The following is an 11279-nucleotide window of genomic DNA, read 5'->3' as shown; positions in this document are numbered from 1 at the left end:
CTGAAAAATCGTGCACATTCACTATAAGCAAATCAAAACCAGTATTCAGTCACATTAACTAAATTCACCTACATTGAAATTTTCAACAAGTCAACTCATTACTAAATAACCAAATCGTCTCGGGGGAAAGGAATCTTCTGTAACAGACAATTCCGCTGGCATGCTCCTCAACCCCAACCAATAGAAATAAATAAATTTCAAAAATGCTTCTGCACCAGATCAACCCTTTCCCACTTGTAATTCGACGAGTCATTTGTAATATATATAAACTCCCCAAAGCACAAGCAAAAGACCTACTGGTATTCATTTGAAATAACTGATATATTGTGTCCAAATACAACTTTTATCAGTTCCAGAGGGGTGACTGAATTCAGGATTAAGCATGGGAAGCAAGATCTTTAATGTACCAGAAGCAGCAACTACAAAAAGATTCAGCAGAAGTAGAAGACCTCTACCTAAGCGGGGGCAAGTGAAATCGAGGATGGCCACGATTGTCCTTCATTCAATTGTTTCCTTGCTTTCAAGAACCTCTAATCATCACCATCACTCTAGTGTGAAATGCTATTGATCAAGGTGAAAGTTATCCAAGGTTGCTAATGTAGATAGAGTGCTCGTAAAAATTGTACTTCTCTTGCCCTTCATGTTTTTTTTATATATCTTTTTCTCTTTCGTTTTTTCTTTTGGCTGCTTCTGCTGCCTGTAATTCCGTCAATATCAGAAACACAGGTATACTTCAGATAAGGAACTCCAGACATAATGGGACTATAAAACAAGCAAGTGCATACTTATTATGAGAGCATATTTGATACCTAAGAACTAACATCTTAATTTGGATCATAGGAAGACAGCAAGTTCTACAGTAGAACAAACTTGCTACTCCAATTTGGTATTTCCAGAACTTATCACTAAACAAAAAATAAAAGAATCCCATGCATACTAACACAGTCAAGATTATACATGCACAAACTCCAAATACTTCAATTAAATCAGATGTATGTTATGATACCATTTCCCACTTCTCAGACTAGCCATTTCATCACTCCGAATTGTTCATGCATCTAGAACATCACTAGGTTATGATTTAGCACCTCCATTGATAAAGTTATCGCTATACTGCAAACAACACATGGTCAGTCTGAAGATCAACATAGTGAATATGATTCAGTCACCAATTATATATCACCTTAACTCCTTAAGTGGTAAAAAAGAATCTTTTGAACCAAGGATTCCTGATTTACCCTCATTTTTGATTCTGTAATAGCTCAAAACAAAAGTATAAACATTGAAGAAGTGTATTTTTAAGTGTGCATTTGGAAGAAATATTGCTTTATTCATATAGGCGAATGTTATATATTACTGACAGGTGAAACTAAAACAACTAAAATCATAAAAACTAGAGAACCGTGCTGCGTGGCATGAAACAACTTCTAATTTCATCTATAACTTCTTTGAAATATGCTGAAGGCTCGAAGATGGGTTTACATAGCACTGTGACATTTGCAGATCGTATAAGATAAACTATCTAACATACAAAAATTGATATACAGCTCTACGCTTAATCAGACTTTACACAGGACGCCCCATAGGTATTAACCAATCCTTCCTATTCACATCTTTATAAAGATTCAGAAAAAGAATACACTCCAAGTTACATTAATACATCTGATCAATCGAACGACCTGATCTATTAATTCCACCCTTCCGTGATCTCTAAAACCACACAGTTAATTTTACAGAAGTCATCTGCCCATTTCTCGCTATTCTGTGTATACACCTTGACCAGAATACAGCCTTTCTACCTGCAGCATCATCTATAAGATGGCAATTCAGATTATTTACAGACTTGATTAAGTTGAATCTCGCCAGAACTCCCCCCTAGGCTTCTAACAGCTATCCGTGCGAGTTAATATTACTCACTGTCCGCCTACTAACTTAAGAAATGTCATCTTCCTCTTTATCAGGTATTTCCATCATCCGATCACTCAAAAAATGCAGATTAAAATATATTTCTTTACACTCGGGATGAGATACATCAGCAGCAAAAAAATAATGAATGGCCCCTCTAATTTGAGTCCAACTGGAACCAGGTTCCTTGTCTACAATTGTTGCTTTCATTCTCCTCCTCAATTCACCAACAACATTCCACATGCCAGCAGAAGCATAAAGATTGGAGAGAAGAACAAACGCGGAGTCATTTTCAGGCTGCAGCCCAAGTAGTTTACTTGCTGCGAATTGTCCTAGATCAATGTTTCCATGAAAACTGCATGCTGATAAAAGAATTTGCCATATACGGGCATCAGGGAGAATAGACATTTGAGAAATAGTCCTTTCTGCCTCTTCAAGAAGACCGACTCGACCTAGCACGTCAATCACACAAGCATAGTGTTCTAAACATGGGACGACTCCATGAAGATTAAACATGGAATTCAAGTGATATTTTGCTTCATTTACCAGTCCTGCATGACAGCAGGAACTCAGAATGCTGAGGTAAGTTATCTCATCAGGTTGTACCCCACGTACAGACATTGCGCTTAATAAATTGTAAACTTCATGATATCTGCCACATTGAGCATATCCCATCATCATGGCATTCCAGGCTACTACATTGTGTTGATCTTTATCTCTAAAAGCTGTCTCTGCATCACCTATACTTCCACACTTGCAATAAGCATCTATAACAGCACTCCTAATATATACATTTGAATCCATACCCAATTTCAGAACCAGAGAATGAAATGTTTTCCCATGATCTAAATTTGTCAAAAGACCGCAAGCTTTGAAAAGCATAGTAAAAGTCACATGATCAACTGCCAAGCACAAATTCCATCTCGCTTCAAAAATATTCAGAACATCAGCATGACAACCAGCATTGATACATGTACTTAGCATTGCATTAAGATGTACAATATTCACACAATCAATCTCAGAAAACAGCCTCTTTGATTCAGTAATCACATTGCATTTTCCATATGATGTCATTAAACAGGTCTGCATGGATTCATCTGAACTAAAGCCAAGCTTGACTATAATAGAATGGATTTGCATTGCCTGCTTTGGTGAATTAGTATGCGACGCAGCTCCAAGAACACTAGCAAGCGTATATTTATTAATCTCTACTTGAGACTTCTGCATTTCAGAAAACAATGCAATAGCTTGATCTGCATGTCCATTTTCGCTAAAACAACTTATCAAAGCATTCCAAGAAACAGAGTCTTCAAACATCATTTCATCAAACAACCGTTCAGCATCAATCATTTTCCCACACTTCCCATACATAAAAATCAAAGCACCACAAACAGACCCCTCATTCAAATACCCATCCTTACAACAAAAACCATGAATTTGTTTCCCCCATCCTAACACAGCCGTCCCTTCAATCACCGACAAAGTATTAGTAATACAATACTCATTAATCTCCAATCCCCTATCAACACACATCTTAAACAAACTAAAAGCCTCTAAACCATCACAAGCAACACTAATCCTCCCGGACCACGAAACCACATCGGGCCTCGGATTTTCATCAAACACCTTAACTGCACAATCCTTATACCCAAACCTACCATACATACTCATAAGTGCATTATTAAGATAACATGAACACCCACATAAAAATCCAATCTTTACTAAAAACCCATGAATTTGCTCCCCTTCAACAACATCAAACACCCCACCAAGCATACCACTCAAACAAAACTCATTAATTTCTAACCCTAAACACCTCATTTTCAAGAAAATCTCTCTAGCCTTACTAAACCAACCATTTAACACATACCCATTAATCATAGCAGTCCAAACAACACAATCAACCGCTAAACACTCCTCAAAACACTTCTCACCTTCTCTCACAAACCCTAATTTACAGTAATTTTCAATTAGCCCACTAACAAAAAACACATTACAAAAAAAACCCATCTTGAAAAACACACAATGAGCCACCACATTTTCTTGAAAACTCACACAAGCACTAATCAAACAACTGGGTGTAAACCCATCAACACAAAGACCCATTTGTCTAAACCTGTTAAAGATTTCAAAAGCGGGTCCGGGTCGGGTTTTTCTAGCATACCCAGAAATTAAAGAGTTGAAAACAACAGTGTCAGGGTGGCGCGTGTCATTTAAGTAAAGGGTGGCGCGTGAGAAGTCATTATTGTGTGAGAAGTGAGAAATGAGAGTGGAGGATAAAAAGTGGTCAAGAAATGAGCCTGATTTGATGAAGAGAGCGTAGATTGAGTCAGTGAGAAGAGGAGAGTTGTAAGAGAGAGATGATTTGAGGGCTTGTGTGTAGAGATTTTGGTTGAGGAGAGATTTTAAGGTGGTGGGAGAGAGAGGTTGAGGGAGTTTCATGCATGCAACTATGTTTTGTGTTGTGTTTGTTTGAAGCCGAGACTCTGTTTTTGAGTTTGTAGACTTTTTTTTTTGCCAAGTGAGTTTGTAGACTGTGTTTTAGGGAAAATTAAATTCTGGGTAATTAGCAAAAAAAATTAAATTTAATTCTAGTTCCTTGAACTATTGACGTTTATTATCTATGTCACTAAATTAAAGATTTTGTATTACGGGTCAATTCACATTTGAAATTTCTGATATAAGTCTTTCCGTTAGAAAAGATTCTAACGTTGTTAGAATCAGAAAATTAGGGTTCTTGTTGTTCATACTGATTAAAGTAATTTTGAAGGTATTAGTGATCTCCAAATTTAAAGTTCAAGTAGTCAAATTGAAATTTGAATCACCAGCAACACGCATATGAGGTCAATTTTCACAAACGAGATCCGATTTAAAATTTCATAAATTTAGGTTTCTAAATTCGATCAAGAACCAAAAATTTAGGGTCCAATTTAGGGTTTTTTGCTTTGGACTTAGTTTAGGAAAATTGGTGTGATATTAGTGTTGATTGTGATTCAAGTTTCAATTTGACTGTTTGAATTTTAAATTTGGATATCACTAATACCTTCAAAATTGTTTTGATCCGTATGAAGATCAACAACCCCAGTTTTCTGATTGGGAAAATAAATTGATAAGTTCCTGATCTATTACGGTTTTATTCGATAGGTCTCTGAACAAAAGATTCCGCAAACCGGGTCCTTAAACGTTTACGATTGTTTGAATCGAGTCCTTCCGTTAAGTAGAGTCAGATTTCGTCAGAATTGAGCTATGTGGCATTCCCTTTTTGACATGTCATCAACTTATTTGTACGAAAATTAAAAGAAAAATGAAATTAAAGTTAAATTAAAGTTAAAAAACACATAACCAGCACATGACTTTTAAAACTTATGTATCAAAGGTAATTAGGGTCTATAAGAAGTGAATTATATTGGGTATCTACAACTATCTCTGATGTTATCTTCTATCTACAAATATCGTTGATGCTAACATTCATTCTCATCTTTACATTTACATATTTGGAAGCCGAGTTTACGCTATACATTCATCATGGAGGAGAATTTATTCAGAATAGTGGTCTCAAGTACTACAAAGGAGGTAAGGTTGAGTTTGTGTTTAATCATAAGTTGAATGCGTTATATGTTTCCATGTTTCAAAAGTTTGTTCGAATTGATCTTGGTTATAAAGGTTTTGGTATTTACTGGCACAAAAGGGGTTCTTTGTTTAATGTTGCTAACTGTAAATTGCTTTGGAATGATACTAGTATAGAAGAATTGAAAGGTTATGCTCTTAAGTTTGTTAGAGTAGATGTGTATGTTGACCATGTATGTGATAATGAGGAAGTAGATTTGAGTAAAAAAGATGATAAATTGGAGGACATTGGTGGAGAGAGTGAAAATGATGAGAAATTAGAGGACATTGGTGGAGAGAGTGAAAATGATGAGGAGAATGAAGAAAGTGAGAGTGATGGTGGGAGTGAAGAGAGTGTGGATGAGAGTTATGCAGAGGAAGATAGTGAAGATTAGGATTATAATGTGAATTTTAGTGACTGTGATATGAATGGGATGAAGTAATGCAGAGAAAGAAGAAAGTAAATGCTCATAAGATCAATCCTACTCAAAGTACTGTTAATGATTCAAACAATTCCTTTAAGCATTCTTACAAATCAAGCAAATGTAAAAGATAATTTGAAGGAAGTAATGACAAAAGATAGCATAGGATGGGAGAGTGAGTATGATTCTGACTCATACAAGATAGGGGAAAGAAAGTAGTGACTCTAGTGACAATTAGGCTGAATCTGTTGTCAAAAAGAAAAAGGTCCATAAGTATAAGAGAGTGTACCCTTCATTCAATGTCAGAACCCCTATGAAGAATATAGAATTTGAAGTTGGATTGATACAGATGTCAAGACTTTAAGGAATGCAGTACTTGATTACATGGTTGAACGGAAGAGGAAAATATGGTTTAAAAAGAATGACTTGCAAAGGTTACAAGCAAAATGCAGGGGAAATTGTTCATGGTATTTGTTTGCAAGTAAAATTGATGAGACATGTGCTTTTCAAGTTAAATCTTACAATAAAGAACATAGTTGCATCCTTGTGTACAAGCATAAACTAGTGAGAGCAGATTGATTAGTCAGAAAAATTGGCAAGAAGGTTAGAGTAAATCCAAAGTGAAAACTCAGAGAAATTCAGCAATATGTGTATGAGATGCATGGCCTAGTAACTAGCAAAAATTTGTGTTGAAAGCCAAGAAAAAAGCATTGTCTGGGATAGAGGGAGAGATTGTTAAGCAATACATGAGGTTATATGACTATAGTGGTGAGATTATGACATCAAATCCTGGTACAACAGTTAAAATAGGTGTTCACATAGTGAATGAAATTTCAGTGTTTAAAAGAATATACATTTGTTTTCAGTCATTGAAAGATGGTTTTAAAGAAGGTTGCAGAAAGATCATAGGACTAGATGGATGTTTTCTCAAAAGCTTTGTTAAGGGGGAAATTTTAGCTGCAATTGGCAGGGATGGAAATAATGGAATGTAACTCATTACATGGGTTGTGGTTGATTTTGAATGCATAGAAACATGGGAATGGTTTATCAAACTTTTAAAGGATGATCTAGAGCTGCAAAATGGAGCAGGCCATACTTAATGATTGATCAGCATAAGGTATATTATAATCACTTGGCTTACTTACTTTTTTTATTATCTTATGAAGTATTGTATGTTAGATATATTTGATAATGTCATGGCTAATATGTTTTATGTTTAGCTTTCAGATCTTACTTGAACAGGATAAATCAGTACTTAACTGTTGATCAGTACTTATACTGGAAGTCAGGACTTAAGGATATCAGTACATATGTTATCAGGAGATAATCGTCAGAAGATAGATATCAGAACTTAAGTGCTGAATGACAATCAGATAAGGACAGTAGCTGATTAAAGGAAAGAAGATCAAGATAAACATAAGAAGATATATGCATGAAGAAAGAATTCCGTAAAGAATGGAATACTTGGAAGAAAAGATATCTGATTGATATATTTTAGGAAGCAAAATTATATTCCATATCAATTAGCGATTATCTTGTAACTGTGTAGTATATAAACACAGATATAGGGTTTACACTATAAGTGTTATCATTATTAGAGAAGATTATTCATTGTAACCCTAACAGCTCTCGTGATATTTGTTCATCACTGAGAGGTAACAGTTCCATACTGTAACAGAGTTTATTGTTTCAATAAAGTTTATTTTCTGTTACTTAAGTTCTTAAAGTTCGATTTGAGTGTACTATACACTGTATTCACCCCCTCTACAGTGTGTGTGTGACCTAACAATTGGTATCAGAGCCTATCTGTTAACATACATACAGTTAAAGATCCAAACACAATCATGTCGGACACAGAAACTCCAACTAAGCCTACCAAAACTGAGGAACCACCAAAGACACAAATTCAGAGTCGGTATGAGACCATCAGAGTTCCCATACTGAGACCATTTGAATATCCCATATGGAAGGTAAGGATGACCATGTTCCTGGAAGCAACAGATCCAGAATACCTTGATAGAATCAAGGAAGGCCCTCATAAACCAACCAAACTCGCTGTTGCAGTTGCAGGTGAAGCAGCAAAGACCGTACCAAAGGAGAAGAGTGATTATACTGCTGAAGACATAGCATCAATTGCTAAGGATGCTAAGGTACGACACTTACTGCATAGTGCCATTGATAATGTAATGTCAAACAGGGTAATCAACTGCAAGACTGCTAAGGAGATATGAGATGCTCTGGAAACAAGGTGTCGGGGAACTGACACAATTAAGAAGAACAGGAAGACAATACTCACTCAAGAGTATGAACACTTTGACTCAAAGACTAATGAGTCATTGAATGATTTATATGATAGATTTGTCAAACTTTTGAATGATTTGTCATTGGTTGATAAAGAGTATGATCTTGAAGATTCAAACCTTAAGTTCCTGTTAGCTCTTCCTGAATGCTGGGATTTGAAGGCAACGACAGTAAGAGACAACTACAATCTTGATGAAACAACTCTTGACGAAATCTATGGAATGCTCAAGACTCATGAGCTGGAGATGGAACAAAGAAGCAAGAGGAAAGGAGGAAAGTCAAGGACAGTTGCTCTTAAGGCTGAAGAAGAATTCCCCAAAGCAGCTTCCTCAAAGAAAGACAAGGGAAAAGCTCTTTTCATAAAGTCTGATACCGAGTCATCAAGTTCTGAGAGTGATGATGACTCAGATTCTGAAAGCTTGCCTGAGACTGATGCTGATGAGGAGATGATGAAGCTGTGTGCTCTTATGGTGAAAGGAATCACAAAGATTGCATACAGGAAGTTCAGGAAGGGAAAGAAGTTTTCCAGGAAAGGCATAAGTTCTGATAAGAAGAATTTCAGAAGATCTGAAGGCAGAGGAGGAAAGTCTGACATAGGAGATTACACCAATGTTAAATGCTATAACTGTGGTGAGAAAGGCCACATATCTCCTGACTACAAGAAGGTAAAGGGTGACAAAGGCAAGGCTCTTGTCATAAAGCAGAAAAGCTGGACAGACACCTCAGACTCTGAAAGTGAGGAAAACTATGCATTGATGGCAAATGTTGATAAAGAAAGTGCTGAGAGCAGTTCTGAAGCTGCTGAAACAAAGGTACCTCAGACTACTTATGCTTTTCATACTGATGATATTAATGAGTTGAGAAGATATCTTAAAACCATGTTTGTTAGCTATAGAGATCAAACTTTAACATGTGAAAGATTAACTTCTGAAAATCTTGCATTTAAGAAAAGAAATGATTTCTTAGAAAAAGAGTTAGTCATGTTCCATCAAACTCAGAAGGATAGAGATGATGTTTTTTATGTTAGGAATGAAGTGCTAAAATTAAATGAATCTCTAAAAACTGAGTTAGAAAAGGAAAGAGAGATTATCAGGACTTGGACTAACTCTGGCAAAACAACTCAAAATTTGCTAAGTAGTGGAAACTGGAAAGAGGGATTAGGTTATGGAGAAGATAAGAAAGATAAAGGAACTGAAGAAATTAAGTCTGTTGATAAACAAAAGCCAAAGTTAAAACCTGTTAAGTTTGTAACTATAAAGTCTGAAAATGAAAAATCAGAAGTTACAAAGAAATTAACTTCTGATAAACTAAAACAGGAAAAGACAGCTGAAGTGAACATAGGCTTAATGACAAAGAAGCAGCTTAAGCATAAGCTGAAAGATGTCAAGAATGCAAACAAGGTAAAATCACCTAGGAAAAATAGGAATGGAAAGGAATGTGTGAATAAAATCAATGATTATAAACCTATTCCTGATGCTCCTAGGAAAACATGTCATAACTGTGGAAGTTCTAACCATCTGGCTTCTTTTTGCAGGAAGAATAAGAATATTAACTCCTTACCTTCAAAATCAGGAGTTAAGAGTCAGTCTGTTAGATACAAACCACAAAATCCTTGTTTTCATTGTGGTAGTTTATGGCATTCCATTTATACTTGTAAGGAATATCATAGTTTGTACTATGATTATTATCAAATAAAACCTTCTTTGAAGAAAGTTTCCATTGTCCCTTCTAGTGTAAATTCAGATTCAAAGTCTGATAGTGTAAGTTCTGATAAGAAAAATGTTAACATAAACTCTGATGCTAAATCCGCTGCAAATGTTAACAAACTTAATAAGGCCAAAGGATCCAAGCAAGTCTGGGTCCTTAAAATTAATAATTAGTGGTCTTTGTGATTGCAGGGCAACAGGAAAAATATTCTAGTTCTGGACAGTGGATGTTCAGGACATATGACTGGAAATAAGGCCCTGCTATCTGACTTTGTGGAGAAAGCTGGCCCAAGTATTTCTTATGGAGATGGCAACATTGGAAAAACATTGGGATATGGCAATATCAATCTTGGAAATGTCATAATTAAACAAGTAGCTCTAGTCTCAGGACTTAAACACAACCTACTGAGTATAAGTCAAATCTGTGACAGAGGTTATCATGTTGATTTCTTTGAAGAACACTGTGAAATTGTGAGTAAATCTAAAGGCAAAGTTGTTCTTAAAGGATACAAGCGTGGTAACATTTATGAAGCTAAGCTTTCAACAAGTACTGATGGTTCTGCAATCTGTCTAATGAGTAGAGCATCAATTGAAGAAAGATGGAATTGGCATAAGAAACTCTCTCATTTAAATTTCAACAATATAAATGAACTGGTCAAGAAAGATCTTGTGAGAGGATAAAACACAGTATTTGCTCCTGATGGTCTTTGTGATTCATGTCAGAAAGCCAAACAAAGAAAATCTTCATTCAAGAGCAAGACTGAATCATCAATTCTTGAGCCTTATCATCTAATACATGTTGATCTATTTGGTCCAGTAAATGTCATGTCTATTGCAAAGAAGAAGTATGCGTTGGTCATAGTGGATGAGTTCACCAGATACACATGGGTGTATTACTTGCATACAAAAAGTGAAACTGCATCAACCTTGATTGATCATATCAAACATCTGGATAAAATGGTCAAAGACTCTGTGAAAGTTTTAAGGAGTGATAATGGTACTGAGTTCAAGAATTTGATAATGGAAGAGTTCTGCAAAAGCCATGGAATAAAGCAGGAATTTTTTGCTCTTGGAACTCCACAGCAAAATGGAGTTGTTGAAAGGAAGAATAGAACTCTCATTGAAGCTGCACGTACAATGCTTGAAGAAGCAAAGCTTCCAACCTATTTCTGGGCTGAAGCTGTGCAGACTGCTTGTTTTACTCAAAATGCAACACTCATTAACAAGCATGGAAAAACACCATATGAGATGGTGAAGAAAAAGAAGCCAAATCTGAAATATTTTCATGTATTTGGATGCAAGTGTTTTATTCTCAAGACTCATCCTGAACAGCTATCAA

At 35.8% G+C, this 11279-nt stretch overlaps 1 protein-coding gene across 1 annotated transcript; it reads right to left on the bottom strand.

Annotated features, from left to right (window-relative positions):
* Positions 1 to 1932: 1932 nt before the first annotated feature.
* Positions 1933 to 4011, bottom strand: LOC141673136 (pentatricopeptide repeat-containing protein At3g53360, mitochondrial-like). Its single transcript, XM_074479869.1, has one exon. The coding sequence runs from the start codon at positions 4009 to 4011 to the stop codon at positions 1933 to 1935; it is 2079 nt and encodes a 692-aa protein (XP_074335970.1).
* Positions 4012 to 11279: the final 7268 nt, after the last annotated feature.

This window comes from Apium graveolens, chromosome 7, assembly GCF_009905375.1.
Source record: "Apium graveolens cultivar Ventura chromosome 7, ASM990537v1, whole genome shotgun sequence".
Classification (NCBI taxonomy): Eukaryota; Viridiplantae; Streptophyta; class Magnoliopsida; order Apiales; family Apiaceae; genus Apium; species Apium graveolens.
The sequence above is the reverse complement of the archived record's forward strand: the minus strand, read 5'-3'. Positions and strand labels throughout refer to the sequence as shown.